This window comes from Sander vitreus, chromosome 13 (genome assembly GCF_031162955.1).
Source record: "Sander vitreus isolate 19-12246 chromosome 13, sanVit1, whole genome shotgun sequence".
In the NCBI taxonomy this organism is placed as follows: domain Eukaryota; kingdom Metazoa; phylum Chordata; class Actinopteri; order Perciformes; family Percidae; genus Sander; species Sander vitreus.
Genome location: NC_135867.1, coordinates 14976350 through 14995605, shown reverse-complemented (window position 1 = coordinate 14995605; position 19256 = coordinate 14976350). Strand labels below are relative to the sequence as shown.

General features: G+C 40.1%; 2 protein-coding genes across 7 annotated transcripts in view; both read right to left on the bottom strand.

Annotated features, from left to right (window-relative positions):
- grik1a (glutamate receptor, ionotropic, kainate 1a) overlaps positions 1–14577 on the bottom strand; it is a 31036-nt gene extending 16459 nt beyond the window's left edge. For both annotated transcript variants that reach the window (XM_078265717.1, XM_078265718.1), the window contains exons 1-8: positions 14232–14577; positions 5444–5611; positions 4541–4798; positions 3328–3509; positions 2587–2640; positions 2334–2504; positions 1807–1950; positions 108–215 (exon numbers count right to left, since the gene is read on the bottom strand). In XM_078265717.1, the coding sequence (XP_078121843.1) occupies positions 108–215; positions 1807–1950; positions 2334–2504; positions 2587–2640; positions 3328–3509; positions 4541–4798; positions 5444–5611; positions 14232–14313 (1167 nt within the window). In that variant the 5' untranslated portion in view covers positions 14314–14577. The remainder of the gene's footprint in view (positions 1–107; positions 216–1806; positions 1951–2333; positions 2505–2586; positions 2641–3327; positions 3510–4540; positions 4799–5443; positions 5612–14231) is intronic.
- A 1719-nt stretch (positions 14578–16296) lies between these two features.
- tiam1a (TIAM Rac1 associated GEF 1a) overlaps positions 16297–19256 on the bottom strand; it is a 62160-nt gene continuing 59200 nt past the window's right edge. For all 5 annotated transcript variants that reach the window (XM_078265472.1, XM_078265476.1, XM_078265475.1 and 2 more), the window contains 2 exons: positions 18974–19146; positions 16297–18835 (listed from right to left, as the gene is read on the bottom strand). In XM_078265472.1, the coding sequence (XP_078121598.1) occupies positions 18168–18835; positions 18974–19146 (841 nt within the window). In that variant the 3' untranslated portion in view covers positions 16297–18167. The remainder of the gene's footprint in view (positions 18836–18973; positions 19147–19256) is intronic.

Here is a 19256-nt window from a genome sequence, read left to right as displayed (position 1 = left end):
CACCGCTCTATCTCTCTGTCATACACACACGCCTTAATGGAATGAATCAGTAAGGTGGAAGCAGCATGAGAGTGGTGTAATTGGCTGTTTTAGGCCCCTGTGCTCACCCTGGCAGTGCCGTCCTCTTTGAGGCTGATGATGTCCAAATCAAAGTCTCTCCTCAGGCCATCTGTCTTATTAAGAACAATGTGCCCTGTCAGTCCATTCCACTGTGCCTAAAGAGAAGAGACGCAGAGGGAGAGAGAAGTGGAAGAAAGTCTCAAATGGCGTCGGAGTCTATTGGAGCTCTGCAGTAGACTCCCAGGAGGGGAGGTATTGTATTGCAGTGGTTCTCAAACTTTTTTCAATAATGTACCCCTTTTGAATTGTTTCTTTAAGCCAACTACCCCCTGACCAGCACTAATCATTTTTGGTAGAAAATAAAAGTCTTTATAAAGAGGAACAGTACAGCGCTGTCAGCGATAGATTTACTAAACAGCCTTGTACCTGGAAAACATTTAAATGCTGATGAGAAAAGGAGACAAAAACTGTAAAAAAGATAAAACCTTGGAAAAAGATGGTAGAAAGAAGGAAGGAAGCAAGGCAAGAATAGGTCGAAAATAGTATCAAAAACTTCAAAAACAGTGACATAACTTCGAAAAAAGCGAGGAACTTGTAAAAAGTAGAAGGAAGGAAGGCAAGAATAGGTCCAAAGAAGGCGACACAAATGTCACATTTTTGGTAGGAAAAAAAACAAGTCCACATAAAGAGGAACTATGTTCTGGACAACAGCCTTGTAACTATTAAACATTTCGTTAAATATCTCACGTACCCCCTGCAGTCCTCCAAAGTACCCCTAGGGGTACACGTACCCCCACTTGAGAAACACTGTTGTATTGTATTCTGCAGTTTATTCATATAATTTAATATCCAGGATTAACTTTTTTTTTGTGTTTTCTGTCATGAAATGATGTGCATTAAAATTGTATTCAGTTAATTTTGTCCACAGAAACACACTTGACTATTGTGCTCTGAGATAGCTAGAGGGGAGAGAAAACATGCAGGTTATAGTGCCCAGGATTTAATTTCAGCCACTGAAATGAAAGCTGTCCCCATTCTGCACTCTCTTGTCAGAAATGTTTTTTAATTAAGTTCTGTGTGAGAATTTTTTCTGGTTCTCGAAATCAAAAAGGCTCTTATCTAGTGATGCATACCACACAAGGACAGATGCTTCAAAGGATGGGCAGTGGTGAACAAAACGAAAACAAGCTGATGGGAAGAGAGACATTAAGATGCAAAGAAAAAGAGAAGGAGAGCGGGAAAAGGAGGATGGAGGGCATAAAGAGGAAACTATGAGTGAGGGGATTGAATGAGAATGTTCTCTCTCCATGGCAGGGAACGGTCCTCTGCTGGATTTAAGACTTAAGAGATCAAAACACACATGCATCAAAGGCCTCATATCTGTCTGTAGGCATCCAGTCTGACAGTCGGGGCAAACCACATGCTTTCAACTTATAAGTACATAAATACCGTATATTTATATGTTGAGTACTTTTAGAAGCAATGCATGGCCTGTCAGAAGGGACCTAAAAAGTAACAGGAAATTATCTGACATCCAGTTTTGGTGAGTTCCATGCTTGCAACAGAGGCATTACGTGGAGAATCTGAAGGATCTTGTGCTCATGAAGCCCTTTTAAAAACACGCTGAAACTCATCATTACAAATGCATGGTGGTCAAGCTAAAAGCAACAGAGGTATCTTAACTCATGCTGCTGATGTAACAGGGTTTTTAGTTCTCTGTGATCCAAAGCCTTATCTGACACCGACCTCTTTGAAGAGGTTCATGAAGCGAGGTCCGAAGCGCCAGGGTTTGTGGCGGTGACACTGCAGGGAGCTGACGGTCATCTGAGTGGCCCGCTGCGAGGCAATGGCTACCATGAACACTGCATCATACATCAAGGCTGCGTCTGTCTGCGGAGGAGGCAGTCAGAGGAAGATGTTTTTTTTCCTCACACTGCACTCAAAAGCCTATGTGTAGTACACAACTAACCATCAGCTGTAAAATTACAGTAAGGAACCGAGTGAGCATGTCTTGAAGATAAAATGTACTCCAAGCAAATTGAGCCATTATAATATAGATGTAATAATGAAATACAATACAACTGAGGAGTACAGCTTTAACATTTTTATCATGCTGAAATACTGCTCCTGCAAAGAGTTACAGGTCAGCATGTGTTTGCGGTTTATTGTACGCAAAGTGCACACAGCATGCAAATGTGTATCATTGGCTTTCAGCAAAGCAGGTGTTTGTATTGTTAGTGCTCTGTAATGTAAAATAATAGTACGGGGCTCACAGTCATGATTCCGTCCATCAGGCCACTCTCTTGTTTGGGACCCTGCAGCCTTTCCATGGCCCATTTGTCCATTGTGGAGGCTACCCACGGGTCATCTACGTTCAGCAATCTGAAGCCTGTCATGTTGACCCCGCTGTAGCGGTACGGCTCCAAGTCCAAGGCAAACAGATCCTGCAAGGGACAAATGTGCTTGGTTTTACTCTGTCTGGTATCTCCCATAAAACGACTTTATTTGTACAGTTTTTTAACTCACCAATGTCGTGAAGAAGAAATGGTAGTACTCAGTCATCATTCCCATTGACGAAAGCTGCAAAATGAGAAGAAGAAATAAAGTAATAAAAACAAAATGCCAGGCCACATTGCTTATTTCAAATATGATGAGTTCTCCAGTTAATGCAGGGGTCTTCAATGTTTTTTTAAGCCAGGGACCCCTTAACTGAATGAAAGATATAGCAGGGACCCCCTACTACATATATTGTATAAAATGAAGTTGCATAATAAACTGGGCCTACAATAAAGTTTAGGGCGGCCTAAAGCCTTTATAATTACCTTTTTGCATAGAATACTAAGCTACTAATTGTTGGCATCATTTTATAAATCATGTTTTAAGGTTAAACATACATGTGGCACATTGAATCCTTAGGATTAACTGTATATGTGGATGGCCTTAGTGACTACATTGCCTATATGCCAGTAAGCAGTGGGGATTTACATTTGCTAATAATATGTTGGATATATGTTAAGACCTTTAAAAAAAAGCCAATGAATTTTTTGTAAAAAAAATTTACAATAATTTGGAGGCCCCCCTGCATTGACTCTAACTTGGGGTCCCAGACCCCCTGTTGCAGATCCCTGCTTTAATGGCTATCATTCAAGTATAAGCCTCAGTAAACAAGGTAACAAGGTGTTGCTCCAAAAGGACATAGGCTACATGTGTTGTAAAATCTGTAGAGCAAAATAATGTAAAGACACTTAGATCAATCCCTGTACAAACCTGTTTGAGTAGCTCCGAAGCCATGCGATAGGAGCAGTCAAAGAGTATAAAAAATTCCTTGTCTTTCTTCAGTTCCTTAAGCAGTGGGCGGGCATCTTGGTTACCCGGGGTCAGCTGGCGGATCTTGATCTTCAGGTTGAACTTTGCCGGAGCCTTGATCAACTCCTGCATCCGCATCAGACCTACAAAAAATACCAAAGTAGACGTTTCATTTATCCCCTCTTAAACAATTGTAAGTCAGGGTCAAGGACACTTCAGCACAGCACATGCTTGTTGTCATGGGAACTTGGACCCCTATCCTTTAACTGAGGGGTGTGATCCCTATTCAGTGCATCACCCCGTTGCCCAATGTCCTGCTTAACTTCTTGCATCTTCTTCTCAGATTCTTCTACTTTGTTTTTAAACCCATCAAAAGGCAATAGCCTGTACACATACTCCGCATTCCTATATCTTGGCTGTGTGTGTAAACAAAGTGTGTAATTATGCAGGTGTGTGTCTGCGTGACATTTCAGGAAAATGCATTTCTGATTGAAAATAAAAGGTAAGAAAGAAAATCTATAAACTATGACATTTTACCAGAGACATTTCATATTTTCTACGTCCTGAGCAGGCACTCTATATGGGACACCGCTGGATTTGAGGCCAACACTGTTATGGTTCGGCTCTCTGTGTGAAGACAGAGGGCAGGAGTACTGGCAGCTGTTTGATATGAGGCCCTCGTGCCCTGTCACAGATTGGGTTTACTAGCCAGGACCAGGAAGGTGGCCGCGGTTGACAGTGGAATTGCATTTTGTGAGTAATTATAACCTTGACATATGAATGTATTGTAAGGTCCAGAAAACACAAGCCAGCACTTTTGACCTCTTCTCCCAATCATAATTCTTTACTTCAAATGTCACACAATGTTATAGTTGATATGCAGTAATGCAATGGAAAATACAATCATTAGCAATTTATCTTATCATTTATTTATTATTATAGATATTCAGAAAAAGAGTGTTTTTTCCAAAATCCTTTTGTCAAATTTATATCACCCCTCTATCCTGCGGATACTACTTTGCTTCTGCAAATTCGCTTCTATTTCCACATAAAAGGCAGACTAAATCAGATGGGTTTACCTTCCATTATGTCCCTTTCCATGCATGGCAGAATCTAATGACTTCTTGAAGTATATCTGTGAATCAGTTTTGAAAGTGATGGCAATAAGCCCTACCTGTGCTGTCCTCATAGACCACCGTCAACTTCCGCCATTTGAAGAAAGTGACCACGTCCAGGATGGCCCTGGCAATGGCGGTGTACTCTGGATATAGGTTGATGAAGAACGTGTCTTTGTTGTCCACTGACGGGTGTTTCCAGCGGGTCTGAATGTGAGGGACCTCTAGAGCGTTGCAGATGGACTGAACAGCACTGACCGAGGAGCTGTGAGAAGGGCCAAACACCGCGACCACCCCGAGAGCTAACTGGTCACACACTGGTGGTAAAAAAACAACACAAAGTCACATGGTTGTTGTTACAGGTTGTTTCTCAAACAAAGTCCATTGCAAACCAGGTTCACTCGATGTGGAAACAAGTTAAACAAAATTGAAAAATAGCATGTTTTTTAAATGGACTGTTTGGTTTCGGAGAACTGAACTATATTTTCTTTTTACCCAAAGTATTACAATCACCTTATGTTACTGTGAGTCATTAGGCCCTCTCATATGTAGAAAAAAATACATATTTTCCAAAGTTGAGGGTTTCATATTTTGTTCATGGAATTAGAAACTTATAAATAAATAAATACATCCATGTTTGGAGAACTGCAGGTGCCCTACCTTTAAGAGATACTATCAATCCCCTATTCACTAATTAATCTAGGTTATGGTAATCTTATTGATTCAACGTACATGCAAACTGCATGCAGGGACATCGAAAAATAATTTGTCCCACTCTGGATAAGATTAGAAAATAGTAAAAAGAAAACTTAAACCAAAGAATCCCTTTAAAGCTAGAGCCTCTAAGTTTTCCAGAGCTCTTGCTATACACAAAAGAATAGGTGATTATATTGTCATCACTTACAGTAATAACAGGAAAGCCCTTAAGCTTAACATATCTACCTCCTATAATCATTTCCTACCTCTCCTTGAAGCCTCAAAGCCATCAAAGAGGTTGATCCTCTGAATGTCGTAGGTGAGAGTAGTGTTGGGAATCAGGGTCTTGTTGCGGTTTATGTTATTTACAGCAAACTTGAACGCCAGCTCATCCATACTCACTAACTCACTCTCCCGGGTCTCAAAAATACCACCTGCACATGGAGGACAAAAGACAAAAACACTGTCACTGCGACATTCTCTGTGACAACAGATATTCAATTGATGGATTCTGTGCTCCTGTGTTTGTTGAGAAATTCTGCCACCTTTGGTTAAATGGTTAAAACGCCTTTCAAAACCCACCCCACAAATGTAACAAAACAAAACAATATCACAGAACCAGCTACAGCCTTAAACCTGCATTCTATCTAATTTCCATCAGGGGGCGACTCCCCCAGTTGCAAAAATAAGTCAGTTTCTATAGAAGTCTATGGGAAAATATGTCATTCTCCAAGCGCGCTGAAGAAGGGTCTGGCTACTCCACATAGCATTCAGGGATGGGAGGAAACCGTGCTCTGGTTTAATGGCATTTCTTTAAACCAATCAGAATCGTCATGGGCGGCACGAAGCACTGCAAATTACCCTCCTTCTCACTTAGCGCCTTATTAAAAATGTAAGTGAGTCTTTATCCCATTTGCAGAAGTCAGAGATGGAAAGGATACACAAAAACAGATGTATAAGTCCACTGTAAGCCAGACGAGGTGTGCAACATTCAAATGTGTTATACAAACAGCAGCTCAACAGTATGTACAATCTAAAGTCACACCAAATGTTCTCTGCAGCCTGATTTAATGAGGGTCATTTCAAATAGTATATTAATAATAATTTTAAATCCCTTGCATAATAATTTTTATGCAAACCAAATCTCCCAGCCATAAACAAATCCATAAATACGTTATGTCCACAACAAAAGATATTTGCAGTTTCAATGCCTCCAGCTTCAATATTCTACGAGCAGAGAATTTATTTGGAATTCCTACAGAAGCATGCAAATGAATATCAATATTAAGTGCTCAAAGATAAAACATATTTTTTCTCAGAGGCATATTCTTAACAGTTTGTTTCTCAAAGTAGGGAGAATATCATACGGAGCTGCTTTTTAACTGCTCTGACTTACAGGCTACAGAGACCCAAGGCCACACACAACTCGCTGCTTGGGCCAGCTTTCAGCAGGCTTTGAAGTAACAATGCTGTTCAGCGAGACTTCTAAAATTCCCCCGAAACTCATTATGAACATGCTGTCATCCGGGTGCAGAATATGTGAAATGTGTACTCAAAGGCAAGATGAAATGGAAGTAACGTAATTGCTACCGCAGTGTGAAAGGGCAGGAAATAAAGAGGCTGTAAGAGCTTCTCGTGCAGGTTTAAAACGCCTTTTGAAATACACTCAAGATACAAACCAACAAAAGAAAAAAACATTGGACAAGTAATTGTCAGACTTGTAGTAACATCCTTCAGGGTAGTTTCCTTAGTATTAAACAGCAAGTTCGCTGATTCGGCAGATGTTTGCTCAGACTGAATCTAATCGTAAACAATTTGGTCTATTTGTTCCTATTATTTCTTCAGTTCTAATACAATGCTTCCTGTCTTTCCTCTGCTGTATTATAGTGAGCAAAAAATCATAATATTGCTCACAATATAGTGTATGGTTTTGTGTAATGATTGTGCATGTATGGGGTGTTTCCATTATCCTTGCGGATGTTGCTTGGGCCAGGCCAAGCACATTAGCTTATTTAAAGCTCATCTTAAGGATAGGTAGGTAAAAAAAAGTGTGTTGGCATAAATTTGTAACAACTATGTGGTGTTCTGCGTGTCCATAGTACACTATGGCTGAGATGTAGGGCTGGTATCACATTTTTTATACTAATTCTGATATGGTACATACCTGAGTTTTGGCATTGATACAAAATGATACCTTTGAGGAGCGTAAACTGTAAAACCTTTTGTTTAGGGAAGCTTCAGGTCTCAATAATTAAATTATCTTGTTACACCATGCCAGCTTTTGGTTTTTGGCCCAACAAAGGTCCTTTGAAGTACATTCCAGTTTCTCATTTTCACAAACAGTGGCAGTGATAAAGGACCAGGGGAGTCATTTGAGGCATCTTGAATCATTGGGCAGTTACAACAGGTGGACAATTCATTTAACATGGTTAATTGTTGCTCATTTAACAAGACATAATATGGTAGGCAATGGGGAAACATACTAGGACTTTGTACACTTGTTAACAACTGCTGGCTAAGTACTGTATATGTAGTATATTTATATGCCTGAGGAGCCCATTTGCCGTGTAGAGGTTAGCAGTACTGCACACACTGCACATCTTGGAGACAATATAAATGACCAACCTGATTTAATGTCTGGCTAGTGGCTAAGTTGGCGATCATGATCAATAGCTGATACATGTCACTCCCTAAAATGACTTATCTGTAAAGCTTTGATTGGTTTTCACTGCATGCATGAGGAATATGAATTTGTTTGCAAACTGCCACAGATTTTCATGCATTGACACAATGTACACGCACACATACATACATTAACTGCATTCAAAAACATATATAGACACTCAAAATATGTCACAAATAATTCCTTGTAAATGCAAGCCAATTATTAATCATAATCAATAAATATTTGGCCTTTAACATAAAAATGTAATCTCTTCAGCAATTACTGTGATTACCAGGTACATAGCTGTAACTGGAAGAAACAGACGCGTAAAAATGTGAATGTGGTACCCTACAACAGATAGATTAGGAATTTGTCTGTCTGACAAGGTGGGTTTTTTTTCATCTAATTGAATGAATGTACCTCTGAGCACTAAAAGCATTCATTCCACTCCCAAAATAATGAGGAATAATTTGCCTCAGGAACACGCATCCATCTGCACTATAAAACAGCCTAAATGGGCGTTAAAAGTTTCAGAGGATCCATGGGACTCCGTAAATGCCTTTTAACGTGTGTTTGCAGGTAGATTTTATCTTTTATCTGCATAAAATATAAGCATGCAAGATGCACTGAGGCTGCTTGAACACAGAACGGCTCATTATGGCCAAATTGAGCACAAGTGTAAACATAAAAAGTTTTATTTTTCCATTTGCCTTAATGGTGAATAATGTTTGTGTAGGATTTGTATTATTTAACAATGTTTTATGGCATTTATTTTTCATTAAATAGTTTGACATTTTTGTACAAGAAGATTTTTTTTACATGGAGATAACAACTTTGCAAACCTGAGGAACATGAAGTCCGAAGTTCTGTTCCACTGAATTTTCACACTTTCAACAAAAGAGAGGGGACTACGTTTTTTAATTAATCATTTCTTCTTCTTGTGTTTGACCTCCAGATGGTGATCACCAAAAAGCATGCTGTAGTTGAGTCATCTTTTATTTAGCACTACATTGCAGTGGAGGGCAGTTGCACATCAAACTGCCTCTCAATACCTGAGGTAGAAGAAATGTGGATCTTTCTAACATATCTGGGAGATCACTGAGCTGGACAAGAGAGTTCTTCTTTTTTGCTGGCATCTGTGTCTCTCTGAAAACAGGGAATGTTGTGCACTTCAGCTACAGGCAGCAGGAAACACATCTGGGACGGCAGAAAGAAGCGGTCTCAGGTGTCAAACTAAATTAATGACATTTCACTGCACCATGGCTGAGAAAACACAGGGGAAACATTTTGTTCCTGACAACAAATCAAGGGAACCGCACAAATGGGCAAACAACGCAAAAATGCAATCAGGGATGTCAGAGGGGAGAAAGAAAAAATAAGAGACCGACAGAAACTGAAAATGACTGCAAGGGCACAAAAAAGACTAGGAGTAGTATCTGAAAGTCAACAAGACCTACATCACTATGAATGTGCACTTGAATAAATGAGAGTGATGTACAAGAAGAAGAATGTTATACAGAATCTAGAACATACGATGGTCCAGAAATCAATGACAATGCTACAGCTATTCGCTGTAAAGGGTCTAGTCACGGAACTATTCGCTGTAGGTTTTTACCATGAATGCAGTGCAGTATGTGTTGCAGTTGCAATCATGCTGGCAAAAGAAACACAGATTCCTTTTAGGTTGAGTCTTCTGCAGGTTCCAAAATCATTGTTTTGTGGCACTAAATCAGACAAAGAAAAGGAGGCATGGATCTCTATTTCGCTGCCCATCCTGAACTCAATCTGCACGTCACAAGAAGAGCCTCAGGATCAATATGTACAAATTGATACCAATGTAATCAATGCAATCCCGTGACAAACTACAGCTTCCTCTCCTTTCTCCCAACCAAAAGTCCTGGGTTTCTGGCAGCATGATTAACTACCACGCTACATAGGCAGCCAACTCCACAGTCTATCTGTGTATATACTGTATCTTCAACAGAAGTGAGGCCAAGTTTCCAAACCTCTGGCAAATTGGCTGAGAAGAGATTAATTTGTTTTCCTAATGGCCAGTTTTTGGAGAGAAAAGAACTAATGAATAAATTTAAGCGAGCACCCTTTTATAAATGTAGGTTACAGCTCCAACTTAACTTTGATTTAATAGAAAGCAACACCTGGAGCCAAACTTCTGCGATTTCACTCACTCTCTCTCTCTCACACACACACACACACACACACACACACACACACACACACACACACACACACACACACACACACACACACACAGATAGTGTCTAAGTCTTTTAGAGTTTTGGTAAAGGAGGTCTGAGCTGAACCATCAAAGCTGAACTAATTGGTCTTTAATGGTCCTGAATATAAATGTGTGACCCAGAGCTAAACTCCAGATCAGAAACCCTCTGCATGTGTATGAGCCATAAAATAAAGTATTGATTGGGCTCTGTTATACAAGCCATTAACACAACAGTAATACTTTTTGAATTAGGAAAAGCAGATATACAGTTAAGGGCTTATGTTAAAAAATCTTTTGGTTGAATGATGCATAGAATTATGTTATAAGCAGAATTTGACACTAGAAGGCTGTTTTTCCATTTATCTGCTGAAGGGGGAAAGTTTCCCTGTGCTTGTCTTAAATCTGAGTCTAACATGTGTACGTACAAGCAGGATTTGTAACATCACAACTAGTTTGGAAGTCGATCGCGGTCCAATATGCAACTTACACAAGTGAGATGTGGAGAATCCTCCAGTGCACATACACTTAGAAAGTCAGTGAAGTAGGGAACATCTTGTTTCCAGCAGTTCAACTTTTGAAACATTTTCATATTCATTCTGGATTTTTCAATGAGGGAGAAGAGAAGAGTAGATTATCAATTTATCCGAAACTCAATACAGACTGTTTGGACCCTCCAAGCAAAAAAGAAAAGCTATGGGATATCCAAAAAAGGGATACGTCACCTAAATGTATAGGCTCACAACCCAGAACCTCAAATTCTTTGGATCATAATGGCTTAATTTTGTTGTAGATATACTGTATGCTACTACCTTAATTATCAGATGCCTTATTGTGTATTGTCAAACATTATAAACTATTACATAAAAATGCAAAACCATGATTGCTAGTGTAAAAAAAAAAGATGGATAAGGATTTGCATTTGGAAATATATCTCAATATATTCTGTATGTGTTGCCGTATAAATATCCGATCCAGAACCTGGATCGGATATTTATACCTCTCCAATTTAGGAACAGGTGCCAGTGACACCAATTCTCAATTTATTTAGTCAATTATGTCCACATATTACAGTTTTGACTAGGGTGAGATTCAAAGCCTGAAAAAGAGACGCTTAGATAATGAACACAGGCCACAGCTCACCAGCTTCCTCCTGTCTAATCAAGTCTAGGTGAAGTTCTCGTACTCCTCTTAACTCCACTAAACAGCCTATGACAGCAGGGCTGAGGATGATTGCATCGCCTTGCTGGCTATTACATCCATCTCAGTGATGGATAGGTTTCAGCTGTTTGTGAAGATCAGCTGCTGGGCGACATGATTTGAATGAAAATGCCCAACAGGAGTGTCTGGTGGTCAGAGGAGTATACACGGAGGAATCAATAATCGATTACTTTCAGCTGTGTGTGTGTGTGTGTGTGTGTGTGTGTGTGTGTGTGTGTGTGTGTGTGTGTGTGTGTGGCAAGAAGCCCGTAGTAGTCAGATCGAAATTTAAATGACTCAAAAGATAATTATTGCATGAGCTTCGAACAAACCCTCTGATGGCAAGGTATGCTGAAAGTTCAGTCAGAATTTTAGTATCATAATAAAACTTTCCCTTTTGTCAATGCATTTTTGAAGACTTTTTGACAAAATGATGATTACCAGCCAGACATGAATGATAAAGATGAGTGTTTTAGTTATCAGCTAAGATGGCTCCTTCATACATTTCAGGTCTAATTTCATTTCATTTAAAATTGTCTGACTATATAATATTGCAACGAGTTTTGCTTTGTGCATATTAATTGAATGTGTGGACTCAATAAGGGCTGATAGGTGTTAACATGTAGCTGCAATTAACCAGCGGTGAGTGAGGTTGTCAGAGTGTATTTTGTCGTTTGATGCAGGTAACCTTTTCCTCTGGTCTGACACATCCTGACTGACAGTAAGCTATAACCCAGTGGCGCAAAAAGTGGGTTATGCGCTATATGCGGCGCATAGGGGTGCCGCACTATGGGGGCGCCAAAGCAATGGTAAAAAAAATAAATAAATAAAAAAATTTAATAATTTTTTGGGTATTTTCAAATTATTTTTTGGGTAGCTGCTGTTGTGTGTTTCTAAATCATTTCTGCATTTCCTCAATGTTATATAAAATTTTAGAGGACTAACAGGCTAGAGTAGGTGCCCTGTCTCATAAGATTCCAATCATAGAATGTTGACATAGAAGAGGGAGGGGGGAGGGTTGGTGCCGTGAGCGCAGAGCAAGCAGGTAAGACGGTGCGAGTAGTGAGTTGTTGGGGGCTAAAAATAGAAAAAGAAAGAGGGAAAAGGAGATGGCATGTCAAGGGATGTGACAGCAGTTAAATAAGTGGATGGTGAAAGGCAACAGGTAGGATTTAAAGTGTGACGTCTATGCTTGGAGGCTTGCAAATATTCATGTTAACAGACTAGCTAGCATTTGCTAACACTGGGAATGTAGCAGCCAAATGGGGGTTTACCATGGAATCATGCATATATTTGCTACCAAACTTGGAGGCTTGCAAATATTCATGTTAACATACTGCTGTCAAACTAGCTAGGGTTTGCTAACATAGCAGCTAAAGTGGGGTTTACGGCTAGCTTAATGCAAACCAATGCTGCTGATAGCTACATTTAGATTTTGGTTAAACCCTATGGTACCAATCCCATGCATGACATATCTTAATTTTATTAATGTAAAATAACAACTGGTAAACATAATGTAGCATGCACAATAAATGACAATAAGCTGGAAAACATAACTTATGCAATAACTCTGGTTTACAATGGAATCATTAATAGATTTTGTTTTACCATTAGCTGTTAGCTGTGCTGTCAGACATACAGGCTATAGTTACATCTGTTGGGTGACATGGAAGCTGTAATTACAGGGTCACATCTCTCTCTTTAAAAGGTCTATGCTAAGTGGCTCTCCATATTTTACTTTTTAGAATCCAAAATGTAAATGTAATTTCAACAGCAGCACAACCTTACTGCATAATAGTTGTCTTATCAGATGCCATCACTAGGCTGATAAGAATTGAATTTAGGCTGCTATATTTAACAGTGAGTTCATTTCATTCAGGTGTGAGGATGGTGGATGAGGAAAGACAGGGGGAGGCAACAGGTAGGTCTAACATTAGGTGGACGTGTAGGGGGAGCCACTTGATACCAACAGATTCTTTTCTTAATATTATTAATATGGAAAAACTAATATGGAAAATATATTACATAATGTTTGTTTGACAATATGTCTTAGTGGAGAAGAACACAGGCAAGGAGTGAATGAGACAGACATGAGGTCGGCGATGGCATCAAGTAGAGATGAGACCAGTGATGACATCAGGTAGGAGTTCTATTACACCACACTAAATGTCCAGTTCAAGCTCTGAGTCCTCCTCACATTGGTTTCATTTTGCACTTTAACGTTAGTGTTGCTTACAGATGAAGTCTGATTACTTCTAATGCCAAATCGAAATAATTTGACATGTTTTGTTATATGCTATTAGGCTAATCTTGCCATTGCGAATGAAAAATGCATTTCTGTATCAAAACCCTGCACATGTGGGAAATATAACAATTAGCCTATGTCTGACAGCGGGGACGTAGCAAACAAATCAGAACGCAAATTTAAACATCTGCAACGCATATGCTCGAATGCCATCAATGATGATTTATTTATTGTAATGAAAATAAAGTACATTTATATATGTATATAGATACCATATAATTATTTGTAATTATGCTAGGCCTACAGGGACTGATATACTTTAAAATAAACCTTTATTATTTAAACCCCATACACTTATTTTACTTGTTTGTTTGTTTTTGGGGGGAGGGGCGCCAAAATTGTTGCCGCATACCCCTCTGACACTGGGTAGTTGCGCCCCTGCTATAACCCAGATACTATGAAGAACAAGTAATCCCATAATCACGTTCATGGGATACAGGGCACAAAATACCACTGAAGTGATACTAAATAGGATGAGGGAGAAAAGAGAAATCTATAAACAAAAACTGTATTTGACACAGACTTGCAATCGGATGTAGTGACAGATGCTCTCCTATCTCTAACAGAAAATGGGACAATTCATACAGCATACAGTACTACTCTTGGTTCAACTCGCCAACAACACCGTGCGTAAACAGCTGTTGCGCTTACCGATTCTGAGGACTTGTGTTGAGCTCAGACAGAGCTGTGCTGCGAAGAAAAGATAGAAGAAAAGTCTCTTTCTTTCCTCCATCGTGCTCCAGGCGAACTCACCGCGTGTATTGACACCATGACAGAAAGAAACGGCTTATATCCATTCGCTGAAACACCTGATGTGCCAGCGCGTAACTCAAGTTTTATTCCCAATTCGATCCTTTCCACTCTGCATCACACCGTCGCACCAAATAGACGAACAATGATGACCACCAGTCACGTTAATCCAACTTTCCTGTACAAATTCAATCCAACAAGTCACATCTTCTGAATCTGAAAACGACTGGCTGCGAAGAAATAGTGACCCGAGTAAGAACGTCCACTTTTACTCACTAGTCAGTGCGCCTCCGAGGCGACAGGAGACACAGGCAAAGTGAGCGCACAGATCAGTGTCAAGAAAGCCGAAATGTATTTGATTTCCGGTACGAATTTTCAAAATAAAATAAAAACATTTAGGTATACCTGGTTGTTGCGGTATTGTGGAAATAGACACTTCATGGCGTCCAATCAAGTGTTTGTTACTCCACTGTCCACGGAAGTGATGTGTAGTTCATGACCAGTGTAGCCTCATATGATCTACAGGTATTTGGGTTAGGCGACAGCTGTCCATTATGCATATTCAATCACCCTATTTTGATTTTGTTTTACCCCACAGAGAATAGGTTTGAAGCAAGAATGGTGGCCATCAATTTGATAATACATTAAATCAAGTAATATTTTTGTATTCAGTATTTCCCCAAATAATAGGTTTTGTTTTTTCAAACTTGATAGACAATCTTTTACACTGAATGTCCCCATGGTCTAATTCTGGTTCTCTCTGGATAGTTTGGCTGCATTTGGTTTGGATTAAGGAGCAGATGGATTGGCAGCGGTTCTCTCCACCGGTCCTGATGAGAGGAGAATAATCTTCAGGTTACAGGGCAGATGCCAGATTATCTCTCACTGCAGACAAGCAGTCTTTATCTGACTGGGTCACCGGATGCCTTCCCAACTACAGGACATGGGGATGTAATTTAAATATTAATAATGTGAAAACAGTCACCCACCGTCCACCTGACAGAATACATATTTTAATTATTCTGTCCATGTTTTGTTAAAAGGACTAGCATACAATATATGGCTAGGCAACATCTATTCTCTTCTGGATTTCTGTAGTTTAACTCTGGACTGCTGTGTGATATGGTGACATTTGAAAAAGGCAAAAGATTCCAGGTGCCAGCCATCATAAAGTCTTGCTCTCCTCGAGCAAAATCTGCATTACGTCAGTTGTCAATGTTGTGAATTCTCTCAAAACTGGGAGCCAATGTGATCCAAACTGGCAACTTCTACCTGGACCTCTGACAAACAGCCTATAGACAAACTTAACTCAGAAAATGACCATGGAGCCTCTCCAGAAGGAGTCCTTGGGCAGAAAACTCTGCGGATATGAATATAGAGCAGAAGTGTCTCTGGTATATACCATGCATGTAAATGTCTGCTAGAGATGCAGAAATAGGACTAGTTAGTATTGAATTAAAGAATACATTTTAAAACAGAATGTTATGGACACCGGAAATTCTTTTCTTGGTCCACTCTGGTTCTGTGAATTGAATTTCAAAGACATTTCTTTGTGTATATTTGTGTCCATTTTACTTTGACATTTATATGGGATGGCTTTTACTTCATACCATGCCACACTTTTACTAAATCAAGCCTCCACTTCCTTTTAAAGTTGTACCTGCTTCTACACTTTCAGAATATTTTTTCAGTTATCCATCAAAACTGATCTGATCCTTTGTTTCATCCTTTGCAATACTTTAAAGTCAACACAATTTTAAACCGCAATTGAATCTTCAATAGCATGTGGCATCAATGATTTGTATTTGATCAACTGAATGTGATCTTCCAATAACCTCAATGAGGCGGTTGTGATGTTAATAAAAACACTAGGTCTCTAAGCTTTGCATCAGTGTTGTAGAAGAGGAAAGTAGCCGTTTGACTCACATGTGCAAAATGACAAATAATTAGCACTTCTACACAAAACTAAATTTAGAAAATTTATTTTAAAACTTAAAAATGATAATACTCCACAGTTTTATGTACGAACACAGTTTTACAAAGGGAGGAGTCAAGGGGTTCTCACAGGATTTGCCACCAAGGCCAGGTGATTGTCCCTCACAGTCTGAACATCTCTAGTGGGCATCATCACCCAGAAAGCTAAAATCTAAGAAACTAGCATCATAATAAAAAGACAATAAGAACATCCAAAGTGTAATATTTCCCTCCCCTCACACTCTGAATTAGAGTAGTTCGCAGATTTCCCCCCCCTCGCAGTTGGGTATTAAGTGCATGTTCAATACATCCATTAAGGTGCGCACGACAGTGTTGAGCTCAGCAATCAGCGTGTTGTGATGGCAGATAGTAAAATAGCACAGCCTGGTGGATATGGGAAGAAATGCAGGAGGGGTGAAGTGGAAATATACATAGTAGGAATTGATGTCAAATGTCATGGATGTAAAGTCTGTCTCAACCAGCTTCTCTGTGTTGTGATGCTGCTAGACAAGACAAAAAGGTCAAAGAAGCTGGAGAGAGAGAAGAAGAAGATGTCTGAATCGGTCAGAGGATGACAGGTCAACTGCATGATCGCTCTTCTCCTTGAAGTTACCGTACAGTCGCTAGCATGGCTCTGTAGAATACCTCCTTTCAAAAAACAACCAAGAAAATTCAAGTAAAACAGGAACGTTGGAATTATGCTATTTATCAAGGATGTGGATCATGAAGAGAGCATGGTCTCTGGGGGCAAAAAAAGGATCCAGTATATTAATGACCTTGATGAAATCCATCAGTTACCAAAATAACAACAGCATATTTGAGCAACAAAATTATAGACTGGACATTCATGTGAAGGGCAAAAGTGTTGGCTCTCTTGAGACCGTTTCTGGCACCAAACACACAAAAGGTGGTTTGTAACACTTGGCAGCCGAGTGTGGTGTAAACATAAAAAATAAAAAAATAATAATAACAGTAGAAAGGCAATAATTAAATAAAGAATAGGTAGACTGTCTTTTAAAAAATTATATGCTAGGAGATAAAAGTGAGCTTCAAAGCGTTTTCATACAAGAGGTTAACGGCACTGTATTGTACTCCGACTATACACCAATGTGCAGCCGATATTGAAAAACAATTAAAAGCACAATAAAGCTAGTTGGATCTCACCATCTTTTACACAGCAGTCGTTAAGCCAAAAGCCCCTGAAGATAATTTCAGTAACACACAGCCCTTGAGTGTTAAAATACAAACACAGTTTCTGAGTCAGAAAAATATAACACCCATATTCCTGTGTTAAAAAATAGACATTTTTGGCCAGAAGATCACAGTTCAGTGACGACGTCTCTTCAGTACAACGTGTGCACGGTACAGTAGCTGCCGAGAGTCACTGTGTCTGTGCTCCTGTGTACTTTACGCAGTTACAGTGTTCATACACACACTTGCTTGTTTTCTTGCGTGCACATGCAGTGCTGTCCTTGTTCATATGTTCACATACAATTCCACAGGTGTGTGTAATGCCTGGGTGTATGTACAAAACAGTGAGGACCGTGTATTCTTTCGTGTTGACGTTTAAGCAGTTCCGGGATGAAAATCTGAGTATATTTTACTTTTCCTTACTTGCTTGGTGTTTCAATATTTTAGGATTGTCGGAACAAGGGAAATGCAGGTGAGGTGGGAAGAAGAGGGTTGTGTAGTGACACAGGGAGGACTGGCTAAGGTTTAATACCTTCTATACACAAATACCTCCAAATTCTACATATTTAAAGCTTGTATCTCTCCCCTATTTTCTTGCACTCCTACAGTATGTAAAAGTGGCAGAAACCACCATTGTCTCATTTCTTCATCTTGTTTTCTATAATTCCCCAATCAGAAGACATTACTGTTGCACCCGTTAGCAAAGTCTTCCCGCCGCACCCAGATGGCATCATGGTCCTTGTTTGTGGCCCCTTCCACAGCACAATGCTTTAAGGGGGCAAGCTTTAGAGTCGGGGTCACACAGTGGGACAGAGAGACACCGCAGGAGGTAAAAGAGTCCACAGAGCCTGAATCATCACCATGCTTTATTCGATCAACTTCCTCCTCCTGCATCCCACTCAGCATCAACTCACTTCCAGACTCCACTCGTCCGTTCAGGTTGTGGCTCCTCATCTCTCTGCCCTGTAGGTCGAGTCCCCCCATCCTCCCCTCCAGGTCGGCTGGTTCTGCCGACGCGGCTCGGACAGACTTGCAGTATTCGTCGTCGTCGCTCAAAATGTCTGTCTCCTTCACCTTCCCCATGTCGATGCCCTCACCCTGGTCTTCGTAGCAACCCAAGTCAAACTGCTCCTCCACCCAACGGTCTGTGTCCTCTCCTTGAGGTTTGTGGGATTGAGGAAGGGCATGCTTGGACAGTGACGAAGAGGAAGGGGATGAAGAGTGGTGGGAGGCATCTGAATCGTTGCGGTTGTTGTTGCCATGGAAAACCAGGTCGGTGTCGATGGTGAAGCGGTTCCTCACCAGCTTCCTGCGGGCCAGTGTTCGTGATGGAGCTGATGCTATATAGACAGAAAAAAAAGAAAAAAATAAATAAAAAGATAAAAAGGATACCATATTTTATCTTGTTAATGTCATGTACAAACATTGTAGGCCCTTCTTGTCCTGTGAACTGGAGGCTATACTTAAGCGTTTGTCACCTGCTCTGTTCATGGTGGTCCGCGTCCCTTTGAGGGCACACAGACGTTTGCCCCCAAATGGGACGTACTGCTGGTTGGGTGGCAGAGACTCTGTCTTAAGAAGCTGCCGCCGCTGTTTTTCCCTTAGGATAGAGTGGACTGCTTTCAGGAAGTCCTTCTTACTATCTGGAGAACTGCAAAATGGACAAAACGTAAGAACTTAAAAATAACGTACAAGAGAAGAGTCTTTTGAGCGACGTCGCATACCTTCAGGTCACATGTTTTGAATACACGTGTACAGTTT